The 17665-nt window shown below is 44.6% G+C and overlaps 2 protein-coding genes across 5 annotated transcripts in view; one reads left to right on the top strand and one right to left on the bottom strand.

The window, feature by feature from the left end:
* The window catches only part of LOC133546174 (oocyte zinc finger protein XlCOF22-like), a 49021-nt gene extending 43470 nt beyond the window's left edge, over window positions 1-5551 (top strand). The window contains exons 3-4 of one of the 2 annotated variants that reach the window (XM_061892036.1): window positions 4143-4331; window positions 5416-5551. In XM_061892036.1, coding sequence (XP_061748020.1) covers window positions 4143-4331; window positions 5416-5546 — 320 coding nt within the window. In that variant the 3' untranslated portion in view covers window positions 5547-5551. Of the gene's footprint in view, window positions 1-4142; window positions 4332-5412 lie in introns of both variants that reach the window. The other variant, XM_061892035.1, reaches the window with a different exon arrangement.
* On the bottom strand, window positions 1108-17384 carry LOC133546197 (gastrula zinc finger protein XlCGF52.1-like). 3 transcript variants are annotated; one of them, XR_009805022.1, is made up of 3 exons: window positions 16899-17384; window positions 3027-3169; window positions 1108-2466 (listed from the first exon to the last, which is right to left on the bottom strand). XR_009805022.1 is itself a non-coding variant. In XM_061892096.1 (2 exons), the coding sequence occupies exons 1-2, from the start codon at window positions 17083-17085 to the stop codon at window positions 1397-1399; spliced, it is 1257 nt and encodes a 418-aa protein (XP_061748080.1). In that variant the 5' UTR covers window positions 17086-17384; the 3' UTR covers window positions 1108-1396. The 3 variants fall into 3 exon arrangements, 1 of the variants encoding a protein (XP_061748080.1); XR_009805023.1 differs by lacking the exon at window positions 16899-17384 and adding an exon at window positions 3296-3444; XM_061892096.1 differs by lacking the exon at window positions 3027-3169.
* Between the last annotated feature and the right edge of the window lie 281 nt (window positions 17385-17665).

Raw genomic sequence — 17665 nt, 5'->3', positions numbered from 1 at the left:
CAGAGCGCGGTCAAGAGAACATGGATCCCGACCAAATGTCAACCAGCAGTTTTGGGTGAGAAAATTGTGGTAAAAAGTCGCCACTTACCGGAGATCAGTTGAGCTTGTGCCATCCATACAGCTGCCGTCGACTTCCTTCAAACACTGGCCTCAAGACACCCGTGGACACACCCCTCTGACTATCAGGTAATATTAAACTCACTAAAACACTAGCAACACAATAGAAAGATAAGGGATTTCCCAGGTTTATCCTGATAAATGTGTCTAAAAACATCAGAATCCGTCCCAATGCAATCGCCTTTTTTTTAAAACTTGATTTATTTATTTTTTTTCTAGTCCGTCGCTATCAATATCCTCAAACACAAATCTTTCATCCTCGCTCAAATTAATGGGGACATTGTCGTTTTCTCGGTCCAAATAGCTCTTTTTATTGGAGGCTCCGATTAAAAACAATGTGAGGATTTGAGGAGCCATCACACGGGTGACGTCATTGTCTGCGACTTCCGGTACAGGCAAGGCTTTTCTATTAGCGACCAAAAGTTGCAAACTTTATCGTGGATGTTCTCTACTAAATCCTTTCAGCAAAAATATGGCAATATCGCGAAATGATGAAGTATGACACATAGAATGGACCTGCTAACCCCGTTTAAATAAGAACATCTCATTTCAGTAGGCCTTTAGGTCTTATGATCAAGGAATAATGAGGTCACACTGATATTAGAACATTAATGCTAAGGTTTCATCCAGTAGTGGACCGGTTATGTCTGATGATGATGATGATGATGAAGATGTATCTGTGCAAGTGAACAATTGGATCCACAAGGGACAACAACCCTTTCCACAGACTACACACACATCATAAACATCGATCTTCAAAACCTTCAACAATATATTTGAAGAAGACTTCAGAGTTGAAAGTGAAGATGTGATAGTGAAATAAGTACAAATGCAGCAATAAAAACAAGCAACTCCACTCACGATGGCTCTAAAGTTCAGTGATGTGTTGCTAACTTCAGACTTTTTCTTCTTTGTTGATGTTTTGCAGGAGTTAACATTCATGATGTAACAATGCTGCTCAGTCCACATTTTGTTAACAATTTTATTCATTCATTCTTTTAATTGGATAATAACATCAATAAAAATGCAATGGAAGAAAATGTGTGAACAAAAAACAACTGTAAATAATAAGAAAGAAGTTCTCTCTTTAACAATGAGAAAATAAAATAAAATAGTACATGATATTCAATAAATGCACACAACTTAAAAAGTAATTCCAGAACAACATAGAATAACAGTAGAAGATGAGAGGCACTACTACATAAAACATCAAATATACATTCATATTAAACATGCTGTGTTTTAAAGTACATTTAGCACAATCACTGCTTAAGTGTTTTTAAATCCCTGCAGCTTCCATGACTGTTACACACTTGTGTTTACTGACCTTATTCTTAACCCTGAATGTTTTATCGCACACAGTGCAACTAAACGGTTTCTCTCCAGTGTGTGTTCTCATGTTTCTGGTCATGACAAGCTTTGTGGAGAAACTCTTCTTACAAACAGGGCAAGTAAAAGGTTTCTCTCCAGTATGTGTTCTCATGTGCGTGGACATGTTAAGCTTTCTGGAAAACATCTTCTTACAAAGAGAGCAAGTAAAAGGTTTCTCTCCAGTGTGTGTTCTCATGTGTCTTTTCATTTGTTCATTTATGGAGAATCTTTTGGGACACACTGAGCATGGAAAAGGTTTCTCTCCAGTGTGTCTTCTCATGTGTGTGGTCATGTGTTGCTTTCTGGAGAAACTCTTCTTACAAACAGAGCAAGGAAAAGGTTTCTCTCCAGTGTGTGTTCTCATGTGTCTGGTCATGGCAGACTTAATGGAGAAACTCTTCTTACAAACAGGGCAAGTAAAATGTTTCTCTCCAGTGTGTGTTCTCATGTGTGTGGTCATGTGTTGCTTTGTGGAGAAACTTTTTTTACAAACAGAGCAAGTAAAAGGTTTCTCTCCAGTATGTATTCTCATGTGTCTTGTAAAATCAGTCTTTCGTTTAAATGATTTCCCACATTGAGAGCAGTCAAAGTGTTTGTTGTTAGTGTGATGTCTCGTATCACCTTTGGAGTCATTTTTACTCTCCAAAGGTTTTTGGATGTGGTCACTGTGATCAGAAGAGTGTGACATCATGTGGTCCATGTCTGACAGTGGAGCAAAGATGCTGTCTGGTTCTGACTTTATATCTTCACAATGCTCTCCATCAGCTTCTGTGATGTGTTGACTTACAAGCTCCGCCCCTCTGTTCTCCTCACTTTGACTGTGATGAAGCTGTAAGGACTGAGCTTCATCTTCATCATGAAGCTGCTCCTCTTTAATGTGGGAGGGGGTCTGTAGCTCCTTCTGTCCCACACTGGAGCTCCACTCCTGCTGCTTGGAGGGAATCTCTTCATGACTCTCTGCTGACACCTGCTGGACGTCTGCAGAACATAAAACACAAATGAGGTGTTACTGTATAGAAGTTTGCAGTATTCAAACTATTCACATGTGAGCTAGGCCAAACAGACAGTGATGGGCAAGCGACCTGGAATATGTAGTAAGCTAAGCTACAAGTTACTCTCCATTAAATGTAGCTAAACTATCCTCAGAGAATTGTAGCAAGCTACACTACACGCTACACTGCAAAAGTAGCTTGCCACATCAAAGCTACATTTAACAGCATTTCTATCTATTGGCCCACATGTATAATATCAGTGTTAATGTAACTGAGAGTGTACACATGGACCCAGTGAGAGAACTACATGTCTTCAACTCATCACTGAGCTTGTTCCACCACTTAACTCCTAAAACTGTGATACATTTGCATTTTATATCCCTTCTTACTTTACCTATTTCAAAAATCAATATCCCCCGTAAATGATAGTTTTCTCCTCTTAATTGAAATAACCTAAGAATACAAGCTGGAAGACTGTTGCTGTAAACATTTCCACAAACTTCAACACAATATGTTAAATATGGAAAAATAAAAGAATAATATAACTGTGGAGAGGGGCGTGGCCTACGCGTTCCCTGCGGGCGGGGCGTGTGCAGGGGCCGGCCAGGAAGCAGCATACAGGTGAGCAGATACCTCAGCTGGAGCGAGTGATCCAATCACCTGTTCCCTTTATCAGCAGCGTTGGAAATCTTGAGGGGAAAGATGATGAGAGTGACGGAGAGAGAAAGACACACACGGCGAGATACAGTGAACAAACTGAAGAGCACTGGACTGATGCAGTTGCATGTACTGCCATCAATAAAAGTGTAAATCACTGAGACCGAGTGTGGTGATTCCAGCCAAACAACGGGGGATCTGGGACAGAGACCTTCCACAGTGGCGCCCAACTAAGGACGAATCCAGGAAAGAATTCGGCACCAAACCCCTTGGAAGCGCTTGGACAAGTGCTGGCGCAAGTATCAGCAGCAAGTCAGCAACAATCGCGACATGAAACGCATGGTAGAGGGGGAGGATCCTCAAACATTCCTGGACGTGTTCGTGGCGTCAAACAGGTGGCCGGAAGAAGAGTGGGGAGCCAAACTGCTGCCGCTCCTGGTGGGGGAGGCGCAGCGGGCGGTGTTGAGTCTCTCGGCATCTGCCCACCTGCAATACACCAACCTCTGTTAAGCCATCCTGGACCGGATCGGCAGCAGCTGACGCTGATTTAGAGTGATGACGCTGGAGCCAGAAGACCGAGCGTTCGTGTTCGCCTACCGGCTGAGGGACGCAGCGACCCGCTGGCTCCGGCCCAATGGACAGGATCCAGGTGTGCTGGAAAGCATTGTTTTGGAGCGGTTCCTGGACGCCATCCCGGCTAGGACATGAGCGTGGGTGAGATACCACAGCCCCCCGAGCGTAAAAGCAGCGGTGAGGTTGGCGGAGGAACACCTAGCAGTGCAGAGGGAGGCAACCCCGAGGACAGCCGCAGGATCCACCCCAGCACCCCGGCGTCAACTCGCCCCGCGATGGGGGGGTATGGAGCGGGCAAGATCACCCGGGCATAAAGACCAGGTTTTCCTGGTGGCCACACAAACACTTACACACACACACGCAGGCACGCACACACACACCACTAACGTTGGGACACGGGTTAACAATAAATCTGATGTGTGCATGTTGCAGGTTCCCAGTGCTGCGGCGAGAGGGCTTCCCTCGCAGAGGGCACCTCAACTTCCAGGGCTGGTGTGCTGGGGGTGCAGACAACCCGGTCACGTGCGCAGGGATTGCTCCATGATGGAGGTGGGGCAGGCAATGCGGGTTGTCGAGCCGCCAGCACCCGCCCCCGATCCAGGAGAGACGTGCTACGTCCCGGTAAGAGTACAAGGGGGTACATATCGGGCGATGGTGGACTCGGGCTGTAAGCAGTCCCTGATCCACCAAAACCTGGTTCGACCCGATGGCTTAACATTTGGGGTATGACGAGACACTTAATCGAGTCATGGTCCAATTCTATTGGCCAGGCCTCCGGGCGGATGTGCGCCGGTGGTGCGCAGCCTGGCCAGACTGCCAGCTGGTGAATCCAGCGGCCACTCCACGGGCACCGTTACGCCCATTATCGCTCATAGAGGTTCCATTCAAGAGAATTGTCCCGAGTACACGGGGACATCGTTTTGTTTTAGTCCTGGTGGATTACGCATCGCGGTATCCCGAAGCAAAGCCTTTGCGCTCTATCTCCGCCAAAAGTGTCGCGCAAGCACTGTTTCAGGTCATCTCCCAAGATGGAATCCCAAAAGAGATTCTGACTGACCGGGGCACGTCCTTTATGTCACGCATTATATAAAAGAACTGTACGGATTATTGGGGATAAAAGCGATCCGCACCAGCGTGTACCTGCCACAAACGGATGGACTGGTGGAGAGATTGAATAAAACGCTGAAAACAATGAGCCGTAAATGTATGCACAAGAACAAACATAATTGGGTAAATGGTTGGATCCCCTCATGTTTGCGATGCAGGAGGTACCCCAGGCCTCACTTGGTTTTGCACCGTGTGAGTTATTGTACGGCCGGAGGCCTCGCGGAGTCTTGGACGTCATTAAAGAAAGCTGGGAGGAGGGTCCAAGCTCCAGCAAAAATTAGTTACAGTACGTCCTTGACATGCGAGCAAAACTCCACCAGGTGGGGCACTTGTCACGTGAGAATTTTCTCCGTGCCCAAGAGCGTCAGCGGCGCAAGTATAACCGGGGAACCCAACTGCATAAATTCACACCGGGAGAGAAAGTGCTTGTATTGCACCGCTCGGCCTGAATCGGGCGGTGGAGGCATGTGGAGAGGGGCGTGGCCTACGCCTTCCCTGCGGGCGGGGCATGTGCAGGGATTGGCCACGAAGCAGCAGACAGGTGAGCCGATACCTCAGCTGGAGCGAGTTATCTAATCACCTGGTCCTTTATCAGCAGCGTTGGAGATCTTAAGGGGAAAGATGATGAAAGTGACGGAGAGAGAAAGACACAGACGGCGAGATACAGTGAACAAACTGGAGAGCACTGGACTGATGCAGTTGCATGTACTGCCATCAATAAAAGTGTAAATCACTGAGACCGAGTGTGGTGATTCCAGCCAAGCAAAGGGGGATCTGGGACAGAGACCTTCCACAATAACATTCGCAGACATGTCTTATTTGGCATGTTTTACTTTATAAAGAGAAGCAATGGATTTGGATATTTTTCCCTTTACTGTATTTTTCGGATTATAAATCGCTCCGGAGAATAAGTCGCACCGGACGAAAATGCATAATTAGAGAAGGCATTGATTGATTGATTGATTGATACTTTTATTAGTAGATTGCACAGTTCAGTACATATTCCCTACAATTGACCACTAAATGGTAACACCCCAATAAGTTTTTCAACTTGTTTAAGTCGGGGTCCACCTTCATCAATTCATGGCAAAAAAACACATATAAGCCGCACTAAAGTATAAGTTGTATTTTTTGGGGGAAATGTATTTAAATAAAATCCAACACCAAGAATAGACATTTGATAGGCAATTTAAAATAAATAAAGAATAGTGAACAACAGGCTGAATAAGTGTACGTTATATGAGGCATAAATAACCAACTGAGAAGGTGCCTGCTGTGTTAACCTAACATATTATGCTAAGAGTCATTCAAATAACTATAACTTATAGAACATGCTATACCTTTACCAAACAATCTGTCACTCCTAATCGCTAAATCTCATGAAATCTTCTTCCTCGGTGTCGCTTCTAAACAACTCTGCCAACTCGAAAGTAGACAATGTGCGGCTTCCTCTTCTATCGGTACGTCTAGGCACTTATGTGAATAAGATAAATAATATTTTTTGATATTTTACAGTAATGTGTGAATAAGTTTCACACATAAGTCCCTCCAGAGTATAAATCGCACCCCTGGCCAAACTATGAAAAAGAAATGTGATTTTTTAATCCGAAAAATACGGTATATATTCAACATAATTTATTATCAATTATTCTTCCCAATAATTTAGTTTCGTATACTCTATTAATTTCCAATTGATTTAATTTTGCTTCACAATTTGTCCTTGCACCACTTAACACCACAAATTAAGTTTTCTTATCATTTAAATGATAACTTATAAATATCAAAACATTTTTTTAGCTGAATCAACTCAACCTCTATTAACCTCAACACTTCAAGTATTCTCCTGAACAATATACATGTGCATCATCTGCAAACATAATACATTTTAATCTATTAGATACTGAACAAATATCATTTAAATAACGAGCCTTGTGGAACCACACACACACACACACACACACGCATGTATAAATATATTATATATATACAAACCCCGTTTCCATTTGAGTTGGGGAATTGTGTTAGATGTAAATATAAACAGAATACAATGATTTGCACATTCTTTTCAAGCCATATTCAGTTGAATATGCTACAAAGACAACATATTTGATGTTCAAACTGATAAACATTTTTTTTTTTGCAAATAATCATTAACTTTAGAATTTGATGCCAGCAACACGTGACAAAGAAGTTGGGAAAGGTGGCAATAAATACTGATAAAGTTGAGGAATGCTCATCAAACACTTATCTGGAACATCCCACAGGTGTGCAGGCTAATTGGGAACAGGTGGGTGCCATGATTGGCTATAAAAGCAGCTTCCATGAAATGCTAAGTCATTCACAAACAAGGATGGGGTGAGGGTCACCACTTTGTAAGCAATTTGTCGAAAAGCTTTAGAACAACATTTCTCAACGAGCTATTGCAAGGAATTTAGGGATTTTACCATCTACGGTCCGTAAAATCATCAAAAGGTTCAGAGAACTTGGAGAAACAGTCCTGTCGCATGTGTTACATTTGTCCGATATTTAAATGTTTTTTAGTAAAATAAAGCCACACTTTCGACCGTCGACGCCCGATATCCATGCTTGACTGACTCGCTCGGCTACATAGGCTCGGCTATGCTAACACTTCCGGCGGTGGGCGCTTCTTCGTTGGTGTTCAGCGGCTTCTTCTTCCGGGTCGGCGGACATATCATTTGTTTCCGGTCGGCGGACTGGGTATCGAAACTAGGAATCGAAATTTAAACTTTTGAACAATTCCGGGAGAATCTGAAAGTTAGTCCCGGTTCCAATCGATACTCGATACCCAACCCTAGTCACGGGGGCAGCAGCCTAAGCAGGGAAGCCCAGACTTCCCTCTCCCCGGTCACTTCGTCCAGCTCTTCAAAGGGAATCCCGAGCCGTTCCCAGGCCAGCCGGGAGACATAGTATTCCCAACGTGTCCTGGGTCTTCCCCGTGGCCTCCTACCGGTTGGACGTGCCCTAAATCCTGACCAGATGCCCGAACCACCTCATCTGGCTCCTCTCCATGTGAAGAAGAAGCAGCTTTACTTTGAGTTCCTCCCGGATGACAGAGCTTCTCACCCTATCTCTAAGGGAGAGACCCACCACACGGCGGAGGAAACTCATTTCAGCCGCTTGTACCCGTGATCTTATCCTTTTGGTCATGACCCAAAGCTCATGACCATAGGTGAGGATGCGAACGTAGATCGACCGGTAAATTGAGAGCTTTGCCTTCCGGCTCAGCTCCTTCCTCACCACAATGGATCGGTACAACGTCCGCATTACTGAAGACGCCTCACCGATCCGCCTGTCGATCTCACGATCCCCTCTTCCCTCACTCGTGAACAAGACTCCTAGGTACTTGAACTCCTCCACTTGGGGCAGGGTCTGCCCCCCAACCCGGAGATGGCATTTCACCCTTTTCCGGGCAAGAACCATTAACTCAGACTTGGAAGTGCTGATTCTCCTTCCGGTCGCTTCACACTCGGCTGCGAACCGATCCAGTGAAAGCTGAAGATCCTGGCCAGATCAAACCATCAGGACCACATCATCTGCAAAAAGGAGAGACCTAATCCTGTGGCCACCAAACCGAAACCCCTCAACGCCTTGACTGCGCCTAGAAATTCTGTCCATAAAAGTTATGAACAGAATCGCTGACAAAGGACAGCCTTGACGGAGTCCAACCCTCACTGGAAATGTGTTTGACTTACTGCCGGCAATGCAGACCATGTTCTGACACTGATCATACAGAGAGTGGACCGCCACAATAAGACAGTCCGATACCCCATACTCTTTGAGCACTCCCCACAGGACTTCCCGAAGGGACACGGTCGAATGCGTTCTCCAAGTCCACAAAGCACATGTAGACTGGTTGAGCAAACTCCCATGCACCCTCAAGGACCCTGCCGAGCGTATACAAAGCTGGTACACAGTTCCACGACCAGGACGAAAACCACACTGTTCCTCCTGAATCCGAGGTTCGACTATCCGGCGTAGCCTCCTCTCCAGTACACCTGAATAAACCTTACCGGGAAGGCTGAGTAGTGTGATCCCACGTTAGTTGGAACACACCCTCCGGTCCCCCTTCTTAAAGAGAGGGACCACCACCCCGGTCTGCCAATCCAGAGGTACCGCCCCTGATCTGATCCGTACCATACACGGTGTTGACATTGCACTGCTTCCCCTTCCTGAGGCGGCTGAAGGTGGTCTAGAATCGCTTCAAAGCCGCCTGGAAGTCGTTTTCCATGGCTTCTTCCCCTATGTTTGAGTCTTTGCCTCCGCGACCGCTGAAGCTGCACACCGCTTGGCCCGTCGGTACCTGTCCACTGCCTCCGGAGTCCTATGAGCCAAAATAACTCGATAGGTCTCCTTCTTCAGTTTGACGGCATCCCTCACTGCTGGTGTCCACCAACAGGTTCTGGGATTACCGCCGCGACAAGCACCAACTACCTTGTGGCCACAGCTCCAATCAGCCGCCTCCGCAATAGAACATGTTCCACTCGGACTCAATGTCCAGCACCTCCCTCGTGACATGTTCAAATTTCTTCCGGAGGTGGGAATTGAAACTTTCTCTGACAGGAGACTGCCAGACGTTCCCAGCAGACCCTCACAATGCGTTTGGGCCTGCCAAGTCAGTCCGGCATCCTCCCCCACCATCGCAGCCAACTCCCCACCAGGTGGTGATCGGTAGAAAGCTCCGCCCCTCTCTTCACCCGAGTGTCCAAAACATAAGGCCGCAAATCCGATGACACAACTACAAAGTCGACCATGGAACTGCGGCCTAGGGTGTCCTGGTGCCAAGTGCACATATGGACACCCCTTATGTTTGAACATGGTGTTTTTTATGGACAAACTGTGACGAGCACAAAGTCCAATAACAAAACACCACTCGGGTTCAGATCCGGGCGGCCATTCTTCCCAATCACGCCTCTCCAGGTTTCATTGTCGTTGCCAACATGAGCGTTGAAGTCTCCCAGTAGGACAAGGGAATCACCCGGGGGAGCACTCTCCAGTACTCCCTCGAGTGTACCCAAAAAGGGTGGGTACTCTGAACTGCTGTTTGGTGCGTAAGCACAAACAACAGTCAGGACCCTTCCCCCCCACCCGAAAGCGGAGGAAGGCTACCCTTTCGTCCACCGGGTTGAACTCCAACGTGCAGGCTTTGAGCCGGGGGGCAACAAGAATTGCCACCCCAGCCCGTCGCCTCTCACTGCCGGCAACGCCAGAGTGGAAGAGAGTCCATCCCCTCTCGAGAAAAGTGGTTCCAGAGCCCTTGCTGTGCGTCGAAGTGAGTCCGACTATATCCAGCCGGAACTTCTCCACTTCACGCACTAGCTCAGGCTCCTTCCCCCCAGTGACGTGACGTTCCACGTCCCAAGAGCTAGCTTCTGTAGCAGAGGATCGGACCGCCAAATTCTCTGCCTTCGGCTGCCGCCCAGCTCACATCGCACCCGACCTCTATAGCCCCTGCTATGGGTGGTGAGCCCATTGGAGGGGTGACCCACATTGCCTCTTTGGGCTGTGCCCGGTCGGGGCCCATGGGAACAGGCCCGGCCACCAGGCGCTCGCCATCGTGCCCCACCTCCGGGCCTGGCTCCAGAGCGGGGCCCCGGTGACCCGAGTCTGGGCGAGGGAAATCTGGGTCCATGATTTTTTTTCTTCACAGAGGTCTTCGAGCTGCTCTTTGTCTGATCTCTCAACTAGGACCTGCTTGCCTTGAGAGACCCTACCAGGGGGCATAAAGCCCCCGGACAACATAGCTCCTAGGATCTTTTGGACACTCAAACTCCTCTACCACGATAAGGTGGCAGCTCAGAGAGGAGGTCATACCAAAGACTATAAAAAATTAGAATATATATATTTTTTTTATTGTCATACCAAAGACTATAAAAAAATGTGACCCATTACCTCCCTTCTTGGCGCTCAGCATCAAGGGTTGTAATTGGGGGTTATATCACCATAAATGATTCGCGGGCGCGGCACCGCTGCTGCCCACCTCCACCTCACTTCCCAGGGGGTGATCAAGGGGATGGGTCAAATGCAGAGAACACATTTCAACACACCTAGTGTGTGTGTGACAATCATTGCTACTTTAACTTAAACTTAAACTTTTTTTAATGGATCGCCAGGAGGACGGTTGATAAAATATGGCCGTGACTCGTCGTGAGAAAAGTGTGTTCACTTCAAAATGACACCTTGTGAGTGAATTTGAAAATAAAATATTGTTATGAAACAAACTTTTGTGTGGTGTTGCTTCCTTATTTGTCATCATTTAGCGCTGATTTTAACGTGTAGTGGCAGCAGCTGAACTGAATGTCACACCGTGTCATAATTAAATTGGTCAGCTGGAACAACAGATAGCAGTATCATTAATAATAATAATAATGGGTTATATTTATTTTGCACTTTTCTATATACTAGACCAGGGGTCGGCAACCCGCGGCTCCGGAGCCGCATGCAGCTCTTTGGCCACTCTGATGAGGCTCAGCTGCACATGGCTCAGCTGCATAATCACCGACCCCCTCCCCCCCGTCATTGTTTTGGGGGGTTTCCGGATTTTGGTGCCTCTCCCGGGGCTATCATTCTCGGACTTTCACTCGGACTACAATAGTGAGGGCGTGCCGTGACAGCTTTACTTTTAACGTCCTCTACAATATGTCATCACCCGCCTTTACACCATGTTATCTGCGTGCCGGCCAGACGCATGCATCTCGCTGCTCCCATCGTCACACGTACGAGATTGCAAGGGATATAGTCAACAGTCATACAGGTTACACTGAAGGTTGTGATATAAACAACTTTAATACTCTTACTAATATGCGCCACACTGTGAACCCACACCAAACAAGAATGAAAAACACATTTCGGGAGAACATCCTCACAGTAACACAACATAAACGCAACATAACAATTACCCAGAAACGTTTGCATCCATGACTCTTTCAGGCTATATTATACACGTCCGCGCCCCCAACTCCGCCCACCTCAACAGACGCATGGAGGGGGGGGGGCGGGGTTTGGTGCTAGCGGGGTGTAAAATATAGCCTGAAAGAGTCATGGAAGATTTGGATTCTGGGTATTTGTTATGTTGCGTTTATGTTGCCACAATAGAGTTTATGCCAATTTATTGTGGCATGTTTTGTAGGGTAAAATAATCCCACACAGCTGACATTTTTACCGTAACTTTTAATTCACACGGTTAGAACACAGACCTGTGAAGTTTTGAAGGTGTTCTGGAATATGCAGAACGGAGTTTAGGGAGCAGCAGAAGAGTGGAATGTATTATTTAAATCGGTGCGTTGGAAAACGTGGACCAGAGTTTTTTTAAAAACTGGATCTGGATCGGCATTTTCCCATGCCTTGCCGATATGCATTTTTTGGCAAATACTGGCGGCTGATCCGATCCAAATATCGGATCGGGACAACCCTAATGTGTACACAGCATTACCCTTCTCGCTTAGCTTCTACTCAAACAATTAGCCAGTCACTGTGGATTTCAGTTCAACAACTGGGGCGGCATAGCTCAGTTGGTAGAGCGGCCGTGCCAGCAACTTGGGGGTTGCAGGTTCGATTCCCGCTTCCCCCATCCTAGTCACTGCCGTTGTGTCCTTGGGCAAGACACTTTACCCACCTGCTCCCAGTGCCACCCACACTGGTTTAAATGTAACTTAGATATTGGGTTTCACTATGTAAAGCGCTTTGAGTCAATAGAGAAAAGCGCTATATAAATATAATTCACTTCACTTCACAACTGAAAATACTTCAATAAAGTTATGTTTCCAATGCTCATCGTTGTGCTCATTCATGTCGATGGTGTCATGGTCCACGTCTTGGACCATGTCATACTCTGGTTTTGTTTCTGTTTTGTTATCATCCTGTGTTGTATTTGGCTCTCTTAGGTCCCGGTGGCACTTCCTGGTTTGTTTCTGTTGTCCTAGCAACGCATTTGTGTCACCTGCTTCCCGTGTGATCACGCACACCTGCCCCTGATTTATCTCCTTATTTAAGACCGCTTTTGTTGGACATTCGCTCTCGGACTGTAGTTTGCTATACGCAACAGATGAAGTCGCATTCCCGCATGTTGAGAAAATACTTTTGTTATTAGATTAGCGTCCATGCTATTTTGTTTGTCTGCTTGTCCCTAGTTTACATACCAGCGCTTTTTGTTCATTCTAGCTCCCACGCTAGTTCTGTTGGTTTTTGTTAGTGCCTTTGTGCCAGTGTCTTTGGTTCACGCTGTGTTCCATCCTCCGCTGCACCCACGAGAGAACAACTCTTCACCACGATGCCAGCGAAACGTCACAGATGGGGTTTTAACTTTAAGGGGACCGCGTGCGGTAAAGAAATATAGTCCGTTGGCGAGCAATAAAAAATACTATGAATGTCTTTCTTTGTTGCTGAAACGACGCCTGCGCATACATGCTGCTTCTGGTGAGTCAAAATGCAGGGAAAGGGAACACAAAAATGCCACAAAAGAAAAAGATCAAATCTGTTATTGCTGCTCAGCAGAAATCTGCAGTTCATATTTTGTGCTTCCAATCAACGTTCTCTCTAATCCTGTGCAATTGCGCACTGCTAATGTGTCCTCTGCACACGGCAAATCTATGCCACTCCAAAATCTAACTAAAAAATAAGCGCATAACAATTTTCAATGTAACTGACGGCCAGAACAGAGAAAAACGTTTTCATCATCACCGTTCAATTATTGGAACGTCTGTCGAAACGCTCGAAGGAGGACATGAATTCCGGCGATCCCTTTATTGAGCAAAATTTTTGTCGGCCACAAACACGTGACCAAAACATTGGTAAAAAAGTTCCTATCTAGCAAAATTGGACATTTTCTGCCGCACAAACCTGACCACAACCAAGTTTGTCATTTCAATAGCAGCCGCTCGCACTTTCCCACGTGCACCAACACATGCACTAATGGCACTTAGCCAGTCATGCCTTTACAGACACACAAAAAGCTATAACAATCAAATGTGTGCTTATTCTAGTGTCATTTATTAAGAATCCTAATTTATAAATATTAATCAAGAAATGCTGTTATTTTAAAGAAATACTTATACAAATATAAGATGAGATGCTACCTCAGTAGAAGCATTTAAGTCTCATCTTAAAACTCATCTGTATACTCTAGCCTATAAATAGACCTCCTTTTTAGACCAGTTGATCTGCCGCTTCTTTTCTTTCTCCTATGTCCCCCCCCTCCCTTGTGGAGGGGGTCCGGTCCGATGACCATGGATGAAGTACTGGCTGTCCAGAGTCGAGACCCAGGATGGACCGCTCGTCGGGACCCAGGATGGACCGCTCGCCTGTATCGGTTGGGGACATCTCTACGCTGCTGATCCGCCTCCGCTTGAGATGGTCTCCTGTGGACGGGACTGTCGCTGCTGTCTTGGATCCGCTTTGAACTGAACTCTTGCGGCTGTGTTGGAGCCACTATGGATTGAACTTTCACAGTATCATGTTAGAACCGCTCCACATCCATTGCTTTCGGTCCCCTAGAGGGGGGGGGGGGGGGTTGCCCACATCTGAGGTCCTCTCCAAGGTTTCTCATAGTCAGCATTGTCACTGGCGTCCCACTGGATGTGAATTCTCCCTGCCCACTGGGTGTGAGTTTTCCTTGCCCTTTTGTGGGTTCTTCCGAGGATGTTGTAGTCGTAATGATTTGTGCAGTCCTTTGAGACATTTGTGATTTGGGGCTATATAAATAAACATTGATTGATTGATTGATTGATATATATTATACAATCACAAAGTTACAGGAATGTACAGTACACATGATCCCATGCTTACATCTCATTGTGCAACATGTGAATGTTTTAACGGGAACTAGATGCCAAACCTGAAAGGGTACAATTTGTTTCCAAAGCAGGACCCCTACTCAGACATACAATACTAGTACACAGCTCATGAAAAAAATATATTTTTTGTTACTGTCATTGTAAGTGGTCTAAAACACTATTAGTAGAAAACAATCTCATGGAAATTAATGCTGTCATGTGATTATAATAATAAGAAATGTCACTTATTCAGGCAGGTTAGAAATAAGTTCATAATTTTAAAAGAGACTCAACTGTTTGCAAATTGTACTGTTAACTTTTTGCCCCCCCCAAAAATTTAAGAACACCAAAGGATATGTTTTGTTACCATTAGTGGTTTAACAGAATATTTTAGTGTCTATATTCCCCACAATTTATAATTATATTGAATCTATATTCAATGATAGCTAGCGTTAGATCAGGGGTCTGCAACCTGCGGCTCTGGAGCCACATGAGGTTCTTTCATGCCTCCGTCGTGGCTCCCTTTGGCTTTGAAACCGAATGTCAACAAATAATGGTTACTTGATCTATTATATTTCATTTTATTTAGTTAGTTCATTTGAATTCAACAATTGTTATTTTGGAGAGTTCTGGGATCTTGTCATAGGGAAATAAAACCCATGTGAATATATTGTGGATGTAAATGTATGTCACAGCCCTTATGCGACATCTCTTGCTGCCATGCAATTGTATTGTTTTTAGAGGTCAACCCCTAGCAATGGACGGATCAACAAAGATAGATATTTTATTTACTTACATTTTTATAAATTTGCTGTTTTTATTGATGACTAGGTAGTTGTTTTCAATTTTTAGTCAAATAAATATGCTGTAGTTGTATGCTTTCAGAATGTTGGAATGAGTTGATTTTTATTTTTGTATTCATTAATAAGGGAAGGAACAGTGTATTTTGTTTCTAATGTTCAAAATAATTTGATGATTTGCTTTGTTATACCCAGAAATACATCAAATACATGTTTGATGTCATAAGTGTAACAAAACTATAAGTGGTGTTATCGTCATTTTAGGAATCTAACAAGAGTTTGTGGCTCTAGGTGGGTTTTATTTGGGGGAAACAGGCTAAAATGTCTCTTTGTATGCTGAAGGTTGCCGACCCCTGCGTTAGATCAACACACAAAGCTAATGTGCGTGCACATGTTTTGCATGTGTGGAGTTACATCATTTTGTGCTAAAAGCCATATTCTGCTTTCATGAATAAATGTTTGCCTTTTAGACATTGTGTTAACATTATCTGATTTTTTACCTAATTTAAACAAATCACCGTTCCTGGGGACTGACTCCATTGAAAACCTATCAGTGTCACTTCTCATTCTGGCATGTGTATGCGTGGCATTATGATCAGTAATGGACATGCATGTGCTGTCAGTCATGTTATGTTACTGATACATGCTACTGGACTATACTTTTATAGTATTACTTGGCTATAAAAAGCTGAATGAGGTCTTATTAGTATGAGTGCACATGTGTGTTACTGTATATTGTTGTTTGAGTGCTGATATTATAATTGTTATATAGAACACTTCGTATTACTTTTAATTTTTTACTGTGCCACCAAATGTTTATAGTACTAAATGAAAACATTTGCTAGCAAAAAAGCAAGGCGTACATCCCATATCATTGAATGTATATTCTATCAGGACAACAACAACATGACTGCAAAGTGTTAGTTGCTTCTCTCGGACAGTTTCTGTGTACGTGCACACGCTCCCAGTGTGTGTACGAGACAGCAGTAAGTGACAAGCATGAACGCCAAACTAATTCCTAACCAGTTTTATTCAATTTAATTATCCATCCCTTTTGTACCACTTGTCCCCTTCGGGGTCGCTGGAACCTATCTCAGTTAGTAATTGTGGAAAAAAATGGACATTTAAAAATATGTATACGTTCTGTTAAACCACTAATGGTAACATAAGCAAGCTGGTGACGATCGAGTTATATTTTTTTGTAAGAAAAAAACTAACTTTAAGCAATTTGCAAACGGACACTTTAATTTTAGCTGTTGTATTGATTTGCTGACTACCTCTGCAACAAAACTTAGGAATGTTTTCTGTTGATTATCCATGTTCTTCTTTAGTTACAATACTCTGTTCCATGAATCTTCTTTCATCTGCATGCCAGATTGTTTACTTTCACTTGACAAGGCTACTCCATTCACTTCAATTATACCAAATGTCCATTTCTTGTTAACAATCAAATATAAAGTTAGTAAACATTTGAGAGTAGGAAGCAAACAAACCTGTTCTGTGTAACACAACTTGATGTTTCTTGAAAACAGCGTCCAGTATTTGATAGTTTTCCTCTTTTGTTCTAGAAAGTTCCGCCTCGTATTCTGCTATCGTTCTTTCTAACACTACAAATATTTCTTCAACGGCAGCAGTTAGTCGCTGATCCACCAACGCTCTCAACATTTGTAATGTAGACATTTTCACACAATCACAACCACTTGATCTCTATTTAGCGATGTGTTGATAACTTCTGTGTCTTCTGTTAGCAGCTAACAAGCTAAGCTAACTAGCGAGCTAAGCTAACTAACAAGCAAAGATAGCACGAGAAGCGGCACAGTGCTTCTAGCGCATCGAGACCACTTTATCCTTAACTAAAGAATCAAATTTGTATTTTATACGACGAAAATATTTCAAACTGTAGATCAAATAATAAGACTGACTTATTAGCGTCCTGCTCGGGGCTTTCTGTCAATGTGCTTTCACGACAGTTAGCACACTTGACGTTACAAGACAGTACTGCTCTGTTCTGCAGCCTTTCGTTTACGCCAGAAGCTGGGAATGACGTCACAGCCGAGTGGCGGAGGAGAAAACACAGAGACTATTGTCACATGATAGTATCTTCAAGACACTTGACACATTTGGCTTCGGCAATTTTTTTCTGCAAAACAATGAAGACGTTGTACTGCAATGGTAATAGCTCCATAACGCTCAAATCTGCTACATAGGGAGGACATGCAAACTCCACACAGAAAAATCCCGAGCCCGGGATTGAACCCTG

This window comes from Nerophis ophidion, linkage group LG29 (genome assembly GCF_033978795.1).
Source record: "Nerophis ophidion isolate RoL-2023_Sa linkage group LG29, RoL_Noph_v1.0, whole genome shotgun sequence".
In the NCBI taxonomy this organism is placed as follows: Eukaryota; Metazoa; Chordata; class Actinopteri; order Syngnathiformes; family Syngnathidae; genus Nerophis; species Nerophis ophidion.
Note: the sequence above shows the minus strand (reverse complement) of the source record. Positions and strands in the feature narration are given on the sequence as shown.